This window comes from Leopardus geoffroyi, chromosome A2 (assembly GCF_018350155.1).
Source record: "Leopardus geoffroyi isolate Oge1 chromosome A2, O.geoffroyi_Oge1_pat1.0, whole genome shotgun sequence".
Taxonomy (NCBI): Eukaryota; Metazoa; Chordata; class Mammalia; order Carnivora; family Felidae; genus Leopardus; species Leopardus geoffroyi.
In genome coordinates, this window is record NC_059331.1 from 31,739,479 (window position 1) to 31,756,360 (window position 16,882).

The following is a 16,882-nucleotide window of genomic DNA, read 5'->3' on the forward strand; positions in this document are numbered from 1 at the left end:
AAACTAGAAACGAGCACAGATGGTCAATCAGGGCAGGTTAGGTCTCGGAGGGCTCTCCGGATGACAGGACACACCTTGTTTGAAGTGAACGGTGGGAGAGGGGTGTGAGCGGCCCCAGTGACTAAAAATCCTTAAAAGTCACAACATGAACGCCCTTCCTTTCTGGCATCATCGGTCATATGTACCATTTCTCACACTACTTTAAGAAGGTTGGGTTTTGTAGCTAGGAGATTTTTTTTTTAAGATTAAAAAAAATGTGTTATTTATTTTTGAGAGACAGAGTGAGAGAGCGGGCGGGGGGGGAGGGGAAGAGGGGGAGGGACAGAGAGAATCTCAAGCAGGCTCCACACTCAGCGCAGAGCCCGATGTGGGGCTTGGCCCCACAATCCTGGGATCGCGACCTGAGCTGAAATCAAGAGTTGGACACTCAAGCTGACTGAGCCACCCAGGCGCTCCTCAGCGAGGAGATTTTTATGAAATTAAATGCCCATATTCAAAAACACCTCTCTAAATGGGAGGTGACTTCCATGTGCATTATATATAATTGAAGGCATTTCTCAGAAGCAATAGAATAATAAAGAGTATCACCTGAAGGTATACTACCAACCCCGTGATCAGGGAGTAAAATGAAAGGTTCTCACAGAAATGAAAGCACATTACTCTTAACCCTAACTAGTCTTTAGTATTTTGCCTGCAGCACAGAGCATTTAATGTTCACTGTAATTTCTCTTGGTAAAAAAAGGAGTTTTCTCAAATCAGAGATGACTAACATGATATTAAACATCAGCATTTTCAGTGAAAGGCATTCAGGGTCCCAAATTGTTTTAATCTTAGAATGTTCTTAGAACATTAGAGTTTTTTTAAAAAAACATTTAAATGTATAAAAAGTTCCATAATAGATATTAAAATATCTCATAATTTTATCTTCATTTTTATTTTTATTATTTTTTTGGGGGTGGGGAGGCAGATGGAGAAGGAGAGAGAATCCCAAGTGGGCTCCATGCTGTCAGCATAGAGCCTGACACGGGGCTTGATCCTACAACCATGAGATCACGATGTGAGCCGAACTCAAGAGTCATATGCTTAACCAACTGAGCCCCCCACACGCCTGAACGATATCATAATTTTAAAATTTGATTCCATTTCTTTCGTCCAACATGATCCCTTCAAACACCTTTAAATATAGACTTGTATTCTATTAGGCAAATATACAGTCCATCAAAGAGTCTGAAGAGATAATCTCTCACTCTCTGGAGAACAAATGCCCTTTCTAACTCTCTGTGTCACATAGGTTTGACTAAGTTCAGGGAATAGAGGAGACCATCCAAGGAACAAAAGAGTTATATAAGAGATGGGAATATCCTGTCACTGGACATAATTCAACCCATTTGTTGAAGAGCATTAATTGTTTTCTTGCAAAACAAATCAAAGAAAGTGGTTCTTTGTTTCCCTATGACGTTCCTTTTGGATGAGACAAGCGGCTTCCAAAAATACTGTAAGCGCTCACTTCAGAATTGGCGAATTGAACCAAGACTCCAGTTTCCACAACCGCCTGTTTTCTTGGTCCTACAGAAAATTTTCTCCACATCTGAAAATCATAGAACGATGTTTCATGGTCTTAGAGAAGAGTCTACCTAAGCAGGGAACCCAAAATAGCTTAACTTCAGAATTTCAGGGCCCAATTTCTCAGAAAGCAATGTGAACAAAAGAGAGATGGGTCTCTTAGAAGTTGCTGGAAATGAGGTTAGCAAGAAAATGAAACAAGCTCGCAGATGTATCTAGGTGTGAAAATTCACTGCTCAAACACTGGCAGCAGGGCGATGATGTCAAAGATTCTCAGTCACCCACCACCTCATTTGACTTTTCAGACAAACTCAATCAAATACTCTCATTTTTCTGAAGCCTACTCTTTAATAACACAATCTTCACTGAAGCAGAAGAAAACAAAGATAGAACCTTAGCCTGTAAGCTGAGAGACAATGGTTTTATTTCTTCCTGCTAATATCTCAGCACAGAACTCCCTTAAATTCCCATGGAGATCATTTTCTGTGAATGTTGCTGTTCTAAAACATTTTCTTCCTAGTAAGAATTAGGACAGAGATCACAAAAACGTAGTGCCTGTAGGGCTTGGGAAGGTAACATCAAAGGCTGAAATGGACTGGGCGATCCGGAGAGATCCAACTGTCTAAAAAGAAGGGCCAGCATCCAGCTCAGTGGCCGGCACCAATGCTTGCAGGGATGAGATGCCAGATCCTCAATTCTTTAAGATACAACTATGAACTTTTACATTAAAACTCCTCATTTTTAAGGATTAGTCACTAATGCAAAATTTTAAAGAAAACTTTGCTAGCTGAGCCGATCCTGCCAGTGTGCTTGACTTCGGCTGCCAATTTGTGACCTCATATATTAGAAGACAATGAGAAATGGCTCATCAAAGAGATGTTATCCGTGTCTAACTTGGGAGTCACTTGGGAATTCTTGGGTCTTTCTTAATCATAAAGAACTTTTTCCAGAAGCGTTATCGCGCAGAGATTTCCTGACTTCACATTTTAGGGGTATTTTAAGCTTGAAAACATTCTGTCAGACATAGAGAAGATCACTAGAGGAAGAATTTTCTGTGTCAGAGGGAAAAAGAGGGGTGCACCGCTCAGAGCTCATCAAAGTATCCAGCTAAAAAGAGGGGACTTCTAAGCCAACATGAGTCTGTGGAAGAGAAAACGCCAACTATAGAAATACAAAGCAGAGGCTGTACATCCCTGAGAAAAACACAGTGAAACAGAGAGAAACAGAGTTCATCTAATCAAGCCAATAATATTTACAGCCTGTAGGAAGTGCCAAATATTTCAGGAAATGCCAATGTCTTTCTTTGCAAAGCAAGGCCAAACTTAGTATTTAAACACAGCATATATCACTGGGAAGAATAAGGCAAATCCCTATTTCCTCCCTCTCCTTTAACAAAGAATCTTAGAGATTCATGGCCGATGCAGAAATCCCTTCCACCCTTCAAAAATCAAGTTTCCTTCTCTCATGTTTTAAAGCCACTGTTGCTGAGAAGTTTCTAGTCAGTCTTCTGTTGACAGTTAATAATGGCAATCCAGAATGAATTAACAGTGGCCCACGCAGGACTCAGTTCCCACCGGGGCCCCCGAAGCCGTTCAATCCATGGAGCCCCAACCACTTCTCTGAATCAGCAAAGTTAACTCTTCCCTCTGAACTGGAACGAGGAAGGACGGGCGGCCCAAACCACAACTGCCCCCGCCCTACCCACCCCCCCACCCCCCACCGCCCAATCAAGAATGGTACCTGTTCAGGCTTCAGCCCTGGTGGGATCCAGGCGTACTCCTCCAAGGCGCAGCCTGAGTCATCGTCCGAGGTCGAGTTCCTCTGGAAGTCAAACATGAGTTTGCTGACAGTCTTCTCCATCTCTAGGGGCATCACTGTCACCATGTGCTCCTCCTGAGGGCACTTGCAGTGCAAGCAGATCTTCCTGTGAGCAGCAAAGGCGGGAGGTGAGAAGGAAGGCAAAAGAAACCATTTTCAACTGGCTGCTAGTCACCAGCCCTTGGATCCCAAACCATAAACACATTCCTTGGCAACTGGCTCTTGGCAAGAACCTCTAAAGCAGCGTTCCACAGCACGCCTGTCTTTGGAAAAGGTGTGGCGGTACACATGTGGAAACGTCATGGAAGGTCAGAGGCCGCCAGGTAAGCAGGATGACAATGTTCAAAATTGGACTTCAACCTTTCTTCTAAATCAATATCCCAAAAGCCATGCCAAAGTATCTTTTACTAGACAGAGCACTGGACATGGACGGCGGCAAATGTGCTTGCCTGTAGTAGTAATTAAGTAGACATAATACATATGCTGACCAGAAATATTACCTGTGGATGTAACAAATATTGACAACACACCATTTTTATAAAAGCTTCCTAGAAGCTTGGAAAATGGAAGCGGTTATAGAAAGAACTGCAGGTGAGATTTTTCTTGAAGAAAAAGAGCGAAAATACGTTTTCCCACGAAATAAATCTGGCCCCAAGATCTCATGGGAAAGACATTGTCACCTGTACTAAATATCCCCATGGGTTTGAAATTCTCATCAGAAACCCAAATCTCTATGGTTTTTTTTTTAAATATGCAGTATAAGAGGATCATGCATGTAAATTATGTCAAAAGGTAGCAGCTGAAGATAAAAATCTGGCCCCAAAGTTGAAGATTTCTCTTTTAAGGTTACCCTCTGTTCTTTTCCATGCTTACAAAAATGATGAAGCAGTAAAAAGGTTGATATCGGCAACCCAAAAGCATTTCTAGCTTCCAATGATAAAAAAGAGCGGAAAAAAATGGGAGGAATAAAATTTTAAGAAAATAAGCCGTTCTGTGTGGTACTCAGATCTTTATGATTAGTTTCGGTAACATCATATCCAGGCAGTGAGAGAGCCCAGAATCCTAATCCCCACATGCGCCTAATTTTTTTGACAATAGCTTTCTTCAGATCTAATTCCCCTACCATGAAGTTCACCATTTTAAAGTGTACAAATCACTGGCTTTTAGTATATTCACAGCTTTGTGAAACCATCACCACGATTTAATGTCAGATCATTTTCATTATCCCCAAAGAAACCCAGGGCACATGAGTAGTGACTTTCCACATTCCCTTCCCTCCTGTCCCTGACAACCACTAATCTATTTTCTATCTCCAGGGCTTTACCTATCCTGGAGATCCCACACAAATGGAGTCATGCAATACGTAGTCTTTTGAAACTGGCTTCTTTCACACAGCATGAGATGTTCAAGGTGAATCCATGTTGTAGCATGTACCAGTCTTTCCTTCCCTTTTATTGTATTATAATATTCCATAGTGTGGATATGTTACGCTCTGTTTATTCATTCATCAGTTGGACATTTTGGCTGTTTCCACTTTTTTACTTTCATGAATAACACTGCTCTAAATGTTTATATACAAGTGTTTTTGTGTGAACATATGTTTTCAATTCTCTTGGGTATACATCCAGCAGAATTACTAGGTGATATGGTAACTTTACGTGTAACATTTTGAGGAACTGTCAAACTGTTCTTTAAAAATATCAGTGCCATCGTCCATTCCCACCAAGAATGAATGAGCGCTTTATTTTCTCCACATCCTTGCCACACATGCTATTATCTTTCTGTTGGTGCCATCCCAGTGGGTGTGGAGTGGCATCTTATTGTGGTTTTGGTTTGTATTTTCTTAATAGCTAATGATATTGAGCATCTTTTTACACGCTTATTATAAATCTACTTTGGAGAACGTTCAAACTTTCAGCCCATTTTAAAAACTGTTATTTTCTGTTTATTGCTGAATTATAAGCATTCTTTAGATATATTTCTGAATACAAGTCCTCTATCAGAAATAGGATTTGGAGAAATATTCTCGCACTCTGTGGGTGGTCCTCACTTTCGTGATGATGCCCACCGATGCACACATTTCTTATTACGAGGAACTCCCATTTATTTCTTTTTCTGCTGTTGCTTGTGCTTTTGGTATCATACCTAAGAAACCACTGAGTGACTCAAAGTCATAAGGATTTACTCCTATATTTTCATTGAGGAGTTTTATGGCTTTGGCTCTTGTATTTGGGTCTATGAGCCACTATGAGTTAATTTTCATGCATGGCATGAGGTAGGAGTCCAACTTCATAGTTGTGTGGCTATTCAACTGTCCCAGCACCATTTGTTAAAAAGTCCATTCTTTCTCCATTGGATTGTCTGGTCAAAAAGCAACTGATTATAAATATAAGGGTTTATTTCTGGACTTTCAATTCTATTCCACTGACCTATGTACTTTATGTCAGCATTACTCTGTCTCGATTACTGTAGTTCTGCAGTAGGTTTTGAAATTGTGAATATAATCCACCAACTTTGTCCTTCTTTCAAAAAACTGTGTTGGCTCTCCTGGGTCCCTGACATTTGCATCATGAAATATGAATTTTAGGATTATCCCGCCATTTTGTGCAAAAACAAATCCAGCTGGGATTTCAATAGAGATCACAATGAGTCTAGAGATCAACTTGGAGAATACTGCTATCTTGACAATATGAGATCTAACCCATGAACAAAACATGTCTTTCTATTTATTCCAGCCTATTTTAATTTTTTTCAATGCTATTTTTTGCTTTTTAGTTACAAGTCCTGCACATTTTTTGTAAAGCTTATCCTTAAGTATTTTATTCTGTTTGGTGCTATTGTAAATGGAACTGTTTGCTTACTTTCATTTTCAGATTGTTAGTAGATAGAAACACCAATGGTACTTGTCAATTCATCTTGCACCATACAATCTTGTTGAACTCATTTTTTTTAACATTTTTTTTAACGTTTATTTACTTTTGAGACAGAGAGAGACAGAGCTTGAACGAGGGAGGGTCAGAGAGAGAGGGAGACACAGAATCTGAAACAGGCTCCGGGCTCTGAGCTGTCAGCACAGAGCCCGATGCGGGGCTCAAACTCACAGACCGCAAGATCACGACCTGAGCTGAAGTCGGACGCTTAACCAACTGAGCCACCCAGGCACCCCTCATTTTTTGTAGTTTGAAGAGCATGGTGTGTGTGTACGTGTGTGTATTTTCTTAGGATTTCCTACATATGAGATCATGTCATCTGCAAAGAGAGTTTTATTTTTTCTTTTCCAATCTGATACCTTTTAAATCTTTGTCTTGCCTTACTGCTGTGGCTAGAACCTTCAGTACAATGGTCCACAGAAGTGGCAAGGGCAGACATCTTTGTCTTGATCTAAAGGAAAAGCATCCCATCTTTCACCATCAAGTAGTATTGAGCTGTGGGTTTTTTGCAGATGCTGCTTCTCAAGTTGAAGAAGACTCGTTCTACACCAGTTTTTTGGGTGCTTTTTTTTTTTAATCACAAAAGGGGGTTGGGTTTTGTCAACTGCTTTTTTCCATCTATTAAGATGATCGGTTGGTTTTTGTCCTTACTCTATTAATGTCTTTTGCCTGAATTTTGACACCAAAATGTACTCAAGAAACAAAATGAGTTTAGTTCAGCCAAGTCAGGCTTGTCAGATTCTCCCACCTCCTGCTCTTCATCCGACTGAAAATATACACAGACAGAATGTACACTTGGATCTGGTTTGCATCTCGAAACTCAAAGAGGTTCCTTCCAAACCCTGGCTGCTACTTTTAAAAATAGTCAGAGCCCATTTTAAGTAACTCTTTAATTAACCGGCTACTGTAAAGAAGTCAAGGGTGTCAGGAAGTGGTCAGCGATTTTTCCCTCCAAATATTTTTATACCAGTTAATGACTTAAAGAAAAAAAAAAAATCAGTGGGCTTAAGCAAATTTAGGAAGCTCTTTGGTGACTAGCAGTTTATACTAGAAGGCCATACTTTAAAAACAAGATGTAGATGAATTTCTACCAAATTCAGTCTCCAGAATATTTATCAGAGCAAGTCATGTATCCAGCGGTGCAAGGAAGAGCACAATATTTCATGTCTGATGGACATAATCCAATGAACGGAAGCCCCAGGAAAAGAAAAAAGACAACAAGAAAACAAAACACGGAATTACAGAACCAGATCCAGAATGAATCTCACGGAGTAGAACGATCAACAGAACAGAGTGAGGGCAGAGGGCTAAAGGTCTATTTGGTCAACAACTATCCAAGCCCCTATCATGTGCGATGCTAAGCGCTATGGGAATACAAGATATCTAAAGCAGCATGAAGGTGATCAGAATTAGGGAAGGTGCATACATGTGCAGAATGCACAGCATTTGCCTAACTTATACCTTACACCCAGAAATCCAGATTAACACGCCATTCCTCCAACAAAGAAATTACCATCCCCACTTTCTAGAGAAGAAAACAAAGGCCCAGAGAGATCAAGCAATATGTTCAGAGTAAACTCTAAATGGTGAGCAGAACAGAGACTCAGAGTAGGATCTATGGGACCCCTGAACCCAAACAATTAACTATAGAAGCCATGCCTGATCCCAACCACAAGTACCTTTGTGCCCTCGAATAACAAACACATTCAGAAAAATCAAAATCAAAGAGGAAGGAAAACAAAAATGGTAAACAGAAACCATGAGGATCTCATGTATTTTCCCTGCTAGCTGCTGTCTCCCTTCTACTTCTCATTTATAATTAACAGGCACTCCTGTGGCAAGGCATTTTTATTTGCAAAGAATTTTCCGTCTTTGAGGGATGCCAGGACAGCCTTTGGAAAGACTAATTGAATAACCCCTGTTTACAAATAGGGAATCCAAGGCTCAGATGCTCAGACAGGAGCGGAGGGTCAGAGATAGGCCACGAGGATTTCTCTTGATCCTCAGGTCTCTCTCCCCCTCTTGGCAAAATGTACACAGCAACACCCAACAGCTCTCTCTTTCGACACACTGATTAAAGCTTTTCAGGAGTGTGTGGGGGAAATAAATGATTTGGCTTAAAAAAAAAAAAGACATTTATGAAAATAGAACCTGCTAGTATAGCAGGATTTCATTAAAAAAAAAATAAAAAAACCAACCATATAAAGCACACATTGGTTTCATTCTGTCAGAGCTGACACTCTACCTGCACATAATTGGGTTTGTGAATGACAGGTTTCCAAGGAAGAAGGCAGGATCCCGGGAGCAGTGATCCCGCATTCCCCTGCCTTCCCTCCCTCTGCCCAGCAAAATCCCCTGCAACCCCCTACCCAAAAGTTGCAGCTATTAATGCATTTGCCTCCACGTTCAGGAGCCATGATCTGCTTTTGCACACAATACTGGTGGCCAGGTGGAGGCTCTCTTTTTAACTATCTCAAAGTACTCTTGTCATCTGCGCCCATGACCACAGCATTTGAAAAGTAACTAATTTATGCTAATTAACTTACATACCATGCGGTGGTGCCGTGGAAGGATTCATTATAAATGGCCTGGGTGTGTGTGCGTGTTGGGGGGGGGGGGGTGGATGTCTCATCTTGGAAATGTTGACAGGTTATTTACAACACTGAACCCTGGAACCACAATGTCTTGCTTTGTGTGAGAGGTGATAAGATGAAGGCAAAAAGGGATCCTCCTTTAGAATGTGATTCTGACAAGTTCACGTCCTAAATGGCAGGATTCTAGATTCCGATGTCACTGTAAACATCATTAAGACCTTTAAAAAAAAAATCTTTCTCTCCTTCCCCCTCCCCCTCCCTTTTTTTTAATGAGAGGAAAATAATTTTCATGGAAGAACTCCTATGTGAAAACAGAGTTGCCCAAGGTGATGTGAGGGAAGGAGGCAGACCTCTCTCAAGCTCAACCTGCTTTCCACACTCCAGGCATTTTGGTCCTAAGGTCCCAAGGGTCCAAAGACACAAGTTTGGAAACCAGCATACATCCCTTGATGGCTCAGGTCATTCCCAGCACTTAGCAAGACGTGAATGAGCTGCTCAATATTTTAATAGATGATGGAAAGACAAAAAAGCAAAAACAAAAACAAAAACAAAAAAAAAAAACAAGCTCCTCACGGCTTTCAAGACAAACAATTCCTAATCGTGAAACTCTGTCTATCAATAATTGTTCTACTCATGGGAAACTGTAAATCTGGTTGCCAAGACAGGACACGGAGATGCTTACAGAGGAGTGGGGTCACCCAGAGACCCAGATCTGAGAGATCTGAGACCAGAGCCGAGGAGAGCATTTCTGCCAGCATCCCAGATGCACGCTTGGAGGACACTCTCTGTCGCTGGCCTCCAGTTAGAAGGGAACACCAGGGTCAGGGTGTGTGTTTTACCAACATCCTGGTAAAACAGGTCTCAGGAGCCCTGGGCAACGTCCATTTTTAAAACTGCTCCAGGGAACCTATGCTGATCCCTCCCGACTGCCGTGTCTTAGACTCTGACATCACTGAGCCCACCTGGCACTCGGCTGGGCACCCGGGGGGGCTTGCGTGTAAAAGGGTGCTGGACAGGCACCACCACATGAGCCACCAGAGGGGTGTCTCACTTCAGCCCCACCATCTGTCCCATATGGGTCCCAAGTTCGTGGCCATATCAGGTCCAGGTCATTTTCACGCAAAGGGTCCAAGGGCAGACTGCTTAAAGGGCAACAAAGCCCCAACACACAGTAAATGACTGATGAGGAACACCCAACACTGGATATGTGGTAATGTGGCAATGCCTCAGGCAGCCGAGATCAGGTGTGGGAGAATACACTTTTGTTAAAGACAAAAGGGATAAAATAACCCAAAGTCTTCCATAGCTTTTTGCTACAGAACGAGTGTGTCCTCGCTGTGTCTATTCTCCCATGACTCCAGCTCATTGTAGACAAAAAAACAAAAACAAAAACAAAAACAAAAACAAAAACTCTTTTTATTCTTAATAAGAGGAAAAGGGGAACCCTTTTCCTCCTTATTATAAAGTCACTGCTTCCTTGTCCTTAAAAAAAAAAAAGTAACACACAGTTGATGTAGAAAAGAATCAGGAATTGCAGATAAGCAAGAAGAAAAATATTTCAAAACACTCACAATCCCAGGGATAATCACTGTTAAACAGAAACAGCTGTTGGTCGTCTTTTTCTTTCGTGTTAAGAAACTGGAGACCAGATTTTATTCTCTGTGTCCGCCATCAGCAAGTACCAAGAGACAACACTGGCCTGGAATGACAAGGCATGAGCCAGAACACCCACACACGTACACACAATCCTCTCAGCAAACAGAAGAGCATTATTCAATCCAGATAAGTGGGTTTGTTCTGAGCGGTGCCCTGTAACAGGATTAGAGAACTTATTTACGTAGCATGGACGATGCCAGCAACGTGGGAACTGCATATGTATTTATGGGCATCACAGAGTTAAGTTAGGTCCGTCAGATAAAAAACATCTGAAAACCAGATTTCAACAGCTATCGACTTTCAATTTTCTGTGCAAGTGGGGAGAGATGGGGCATGGGTAATTTAAAACCACTAAGCCTTGGCTCTGAATTGAGTCTGTGTACATCAGTCACATACTCTCAATGCTGCGGCAACTTCCATCGCTTCGAAACCACCTGGGGGACCCACCCTGGGCAGGACGGACTCAGGAGGAGCTGGGCAGGAGCTCGACTTTCTCAGTCTGCTCGGTTGCCCAATTTCTTCAAGTTTCCCATGACAGCATCAGCTTCTCACACGCATGCAAAGCACGAGCCTACAATGAGGCGAACGTTGTTCTGAGTTCACTGTCCCGCGGGGACGCCTCTCTTGGGTGTTGCTGGGAGGTAAGTAAGCATGTCGGGAGAAGAGAGTTTTTACTCTCCCGAAGTCGACCAGTAAAGAGACAGTGGGTATCAGCAGAAAAGGCGCTGCCATGCTGTGCTTCAAGTAAGTCAGTAAGAACCGCAGGTGGGGTCTGCCTGCCCGAAGGTACGGTTGAGCTAATCATGTTGCGAGTAAAGCAGACTGTCAAAGCTGAGCTGTGACACAGAACGCCAGCTATTGCCCCGCAGCGACCACACAATGATATAACCCGCACGTGGAGTTTCTGTTCCCACCATCTCCATCCTTCAGGAAACACACGTGGAGGGTGAGAATGGCAGAAATGAAGGCAGGCAAGAGATCCATACGTGGTGGATGGCCTGATGAAGTGAGGATATTCCACGAGGTAAACTACCCCCAAAGGAGAGTTCTGACCGCCAGGGGCTGGGCTCCTGCCTCTCCACTCTGACATGTGCTTTGCGACCCGAGGATGCCAGGAAAGGGTGGACACAGTGGCTGCACCACTAGCATCATTTCCACCACTAGCATCATTGCTCACATTTACAGAGGATGTAAAATGTTCATATTATTTGAAAAGAATTTTTAATGTTTATTTATTTTTGAGAGGGACAAAGTGTACATGCGTGCATGAGGGCAGGGGAGGGGCAGAGAGAGAGGGGAGAGAGAATCCCAAGCAGGTCTGTGCTGTCAGCACAGAGCCTGACGTGGGGCTCAAACCCAGGAACCGTGAGATCACGATCGGAGCTGAAGTTGGTCACTCAACCGACAGAGCCACCGAGGCACGTCTCGTATCATTTTTGTGTTGTTTATCTCATTTGCTCATTCTCAGTAGTCTTGTCGAGTTAGCCTTTTAATCCACTGACCAGAACCAAAAATCAAGGCTGTAAACTCACCCATGACTTTACTGAAGTTGGACAGATTAGAACCTAAGTCATCTGACTCCAAGAAGAGTGATCTTTCTAGCACCTCGTTGTAGGCAGCGTGGCCAAATCTTCCTTCTTTTTTTCCCACACATCCTGCCCACCATCTGTCCGTTCATACATCCGTATCAGTCCGTCCATCCAACCTTCCCACCAGGCAAGCAGACCAGAATGAGGTCTGCAGTACGCAGGGCACAGTACGAAGAAACTGGGCACAGAGCAGCTTTGAAGACATATAATAGCTTTAACCTCACGGAGCTTAGGGTCCAGGGAGGCAGACAGACAACAGGCAGGTGAACAAAGAGGTAAACCCGCCACGTGTAGATTGCGGTAAGTGTCATGATGGAAACAAACAGGGGCGTGAGGAAGAGAGGGGTTGAGGATGGGTCAGGACGGGCCTCCCCGCTCAAGTGACGTCTGAGCGGGGCTCAGAAGACACAATGTGAGGCAACTCCGAGAGAACCCAGGGGGAGAGTTCTGCAGGTGGAGAAAAGCAAGCACGAAGGCCGTGATGAGGGTGAGAGTGCTCAAGAAGCCCTCCTCCCCCCATCGCTGTCTGCAGCCGTGACAGCGACCGAACCGGATGAGCGGCTGCCGGTCCCAGAGCTCAGGCACAGATGTGAAATTCAGACGTCCCTCCGTTCGCCCTCATTCCCTTCCCCTGGAAATTCCTGTGTCTTCCGGCCTCCATAGCCAGACACCAGCGTGTCCTGACTGGCTCCTTAACTCTGTCCCCGGAGCCACGACGCTTTCCTTTCCCCCTGGTTTGGCGAACACTCAGGCTGAACGAAGGACCCAGGCACGAACCCTGACACTCGCCGTGTCTGGAAGCAAGATTTCTAGCTCTGTGAGAAAGGAAGAATGGTTTCCTAATAAACACGGAAGCTACAGGGCGAGACTGTGACAGGGCCAGCTGGGTACGAGGCTGAGTATGTGCTCAGAGCCAAGGCCATGCTGCCTGGCTCCCTCCAACGCCCTGCCCTCCGCCCGGGCTCCAGCGGCTCTGGCCATCTGCACCAAGAGGAGCTGCTCTCTGCCAGGCACTGCCGGACTTGGTAGAGGGCAATTTTCAGCCGCAGCGACTTCCTCTTGTAATATGTCAATTCACATTTCCACGAGCAAATATACGGAGCACTCTCCTCTGAATTTATCTTGTAATTTCTGACACATTCCCTTTTATTTATTTATTTATTTTTCAATTTGTAATGTTTTATTTATTTTTTGAGAGTGAGAGACGGGGGTGGGGAGGGGCAGACAGCAAGGGAGACACAGAATCTGAGGCAGGTCCCAGGATCTGAGCTGTCACCACAGAGCCCGACGCGGGGCTTGAACCCACGAACTGTGACTTCATGACCTGAGCTGAAGTCAGATGCTTCACCGACTGAGCCACCTAGGTGCCCCTGAGCCATTCCCTTTTAAAAATAAGCCCTTTGGATGGCCGTAGAAAAACTTACTGTGAACATGGCTTACCATACTTTGGTTTAGGGGTATGATGTCTCAGTAACTGAGGGACAACGTCTGAGATCGGCTTTCCCCAGAATCAGATTCTCAGGAGGTATGTGAGCATAAACAATTATGGGGGGACGATCCCCAGGAAAGTCCTAACAGGAAAATGGGAAAGGGAATTGGCAAAGGGAAACATGCCAAAGTAAGGTGAGGTCACAAGCAGCTGCAGCTTTGGACAAGTGCGACTCAATTCGGTCGAGGAGCGAGGGAAGATGGTTTAAAGCCTTCCTTGGAAATGTTCCACGGGAGAGTCCAAGAGGCAGAGGTGCTTATCCACCAATTACCAACAGTCATTGGGTAAGGACCCCTCCTGGGGCCCTTTGGCTTACCCACAGGCCAGACAGGAAGGCTGCAGCTCTTGCTACAGCAGGAACCATGGGTCACAGTAAACTGGGCTGGTGAGTGCCAAGGGGGGACAAGGAGACACCAAAAATGTCTGCTGCAGGCAGCTTCATTTATTAAACAATAATTCCCTGAACATCTGCATACTATACATCCCGGTAGGTGTTGTGAGGGATTAAAGCAAGCCAACAAACGAAAACAAAAAACACCCACAAGAGTCCCTTTGACTGGGACACAAAGATATGCTCACAAAGAGCTGAACCGTATGCATCAAAGTGCAGAGTTCTTTGCGGGGACAGTGAGGAGAATGTCCTTGTTTCCAGGAGGTACATGCTGAAATATGATGAGGTAAAGGATGACATTTGTAATTTATTTTCACATGGTTAAGCAAAAATATTCATACTATACATATGCACATGTTGGGGAAAGAGAGAAAAAGTAGCAAATGTGGCAAAATGTTAACAGAGACATCTAGAAGAATGTATGGAAGTTCACTGTACTATCTTTTAACAACTACGCAACAGGGCAGTTTTTCAAAATAGTAAGTTTCAAAACAAACCAGCTAGAAAGTCACTGTCTGTGACTTTGCTGTAGGTCAGTTATTAACAGAAAACCTACCATGTGCCAGGCACCGTGCGACAGAAAGCTCCTAGTCACCGAGAGGTCAGGGAGGGCTTCCTTGAAGAAGCTGGATTTAAAGGTTGCCGAGTAGGAGGTTGCTAAGCAAAGAGAGAAGGAAGGAATATTCCCGACAGGTGAATAAAAGGCATGGAGGTGGGAGAGACCAAGGTGTCATCGAGGTATGGAGAGGACTCAGAGGTGGCCGCAACAGGGCAGCTAGAGAATTACGCGCACAATCCTCGGGAAGGCGTTTTAACTTCATTGTAAAAATGTTCCCTGGCCAGTGAGGAATCTGCCCAGCAAACACACAGCTAGCTAATTCAACATCATAATGAGTACACACAGTGAGCCCTCAGAGGAGAAAGCTTGGCCATGGATGGTGTCTCCATGGCAACAGTGCTACCTGCACATCCCTGCATCCCCAGGAAAGGCTATGGGTATCTCGAGCAGCTCTGATTTCCTTATCTGCCTGTCAGACTCGCTACCCTGCAAAGAATAAACCAAGGTAGACGGAACAGTTACTCTTTCTGGAAAAAATTCTTCGGCTTCACTTTGTCCACATGCTAAGTGTGGTTTTATGACACGTATGTTTTGCTTCATTGGTCATTTAGGAGAGCAAGTTCCAAGAGAATTTCCTTTCCCAGTGAGTCCTTCAGGAGAACAGTTTGTGAGGAAATCACTGCAAATGAAGTCTCACACGCACCTTCAGACTTCATGGCAAGGACTGGAAGGCTCCAGAAAATATCTCTTTGTGTGTCTTCCCCTCCCATGCTATCTGCTGAAGTACTTGGTTAGTTTCTACCTCCCCTGTAGAAGAAGTTGGCTGATCTCAGGAAGACAAGATCTGAGAATGAAATATTGCCGAAGTACTTAAAGTCAGTGCATGGTGCAATGGCTTAAGATCTTAGAATCTGGAGGCACAATGACTTGGGTTCAAACTTGCCGGTGGGATTAAAAAATGAATACATACAGCACACTTTGTATCGTGAAGCCTGGCGATGTATGTGCCAGTATATCACACCCTATGCTATGCAGAGGGATTTAAAATAAAAGAAAGTAGTCATGGTCCCTGTTCCCTGGAAGTCGATCTAGACCCTACTCATGTATTCCAGTGAGGACAGAAGAGAGATCAATGGAAACCAGACGGGGAGCAAACAAGTCATTTCTACAAGTCTTTATTAAACACCTACTATATACTTAAAGCTGTGCTGGACTGAGCAAGGTAACTTGATTACTGTCCTCACCAAAGGATTACTTACCTTTAGCATGCTTTTACTATTTCAAGGTCATGCAAGTGACTTTCTTTTCTTACCAGGATACATTGAGGTAGAACAGGTTATAGGTGAAATTACTGACCCCAGGGACTAATCAAGCACTTTAGAGCTTACCACGCATTTTCAATTTAGGTGACTCTTTAAATTACCTTTCTGAACCTCTACAACGTTAGTCAGAATAGCATGGGCTATTATTGCCCTTTTATAAAAAAAGAGAAGCTCAGAGAAGCCATGTACTATGGGTGTTACTGCTCAGTGTTGGGGTGTCTAGAACCCCAAATAATTTTTTTCCTGAGCCAGGGGAACAAGAGTCCACTTGGTTCCATTTCTAGGGTATGATTTCCCCAACTTTTCTATTTAAGAAAGTACTTTCTGATCGTATGCTGGGCTCTATGCTAAGCACCTTCCATATATTCCTTATTCAATCCTCAAAGCACAGTATGAGATGGAAATTATTATTATCCTCATTTTACAGATGGGAAAACCAAGGCTCAGAGAGTACCTGGAACTTACTCACGCTTCCACAGCCAGGAGATGATGAAAATGGAAATGCAAACGTAGATCCGTTGGACTCCGGAGCCCTTCACTGAACACCTGAATGTCTTTTTGATGCCCTTTCAGACTGACTGCACTGGTCCCCTAATCCATGTAAAACAAGTTGTGCTTTTCTCCCTGTTCACATAGAGGCCCCCAAATCACTGGCAAGTCATAGGAAATTCTTAAGTGGCTGCTTATTAATAACATTTTCAGTTTATATTAGGCTGCCTTTCATCCAGGGGAACTCAGCCAGCTGCATACACAGAGAACCACTGAAATCCAGCCATTTCTGGTGTGGCTATGGGCCAGCTGGCAACAGCATCCCTCAGGGGCTTGGCTTGTGGGGATTCTGGCAATGGTCACACCCTTCAAAACTTGACAGGGGCCCTTTAATATCCGTGCTGAAGGGCTTGAGGCAGAAACTTCCCAGAAATCTGTGTTCCTCAGTGAATGGGGCCAAAGGCTCAAGACAACCCCAGCAG

At 43.9% G+C, this 16,882-nt stretch overlaps 1 protein-coding gene across 3 annotated transcripts in view; it reads right to left on the minus strand.

Moving 5' to 3' along the window:
- Positions 1-16,882, minus strand: part of PRICKLE2 (prickle planar cell polarity protein 2) — a 329,015-nt gene that overhangs the window by 87,999 nt on the left and 224,134 nt on the right. For all 3 annotated transcript variants that reach the window (XM_045493430.1, XM_045493429.1, XM_045493431.1), the window contains one exon: positions 3,304-3,487. In XM_045493430.1, the coding sequence (XP_045349386.1) occupies positions 3,304-3,487 (184 nt within the window). The remainder of the gene's footprint in view (positions 1-3,303; positions 3,488-16,882) is intronic.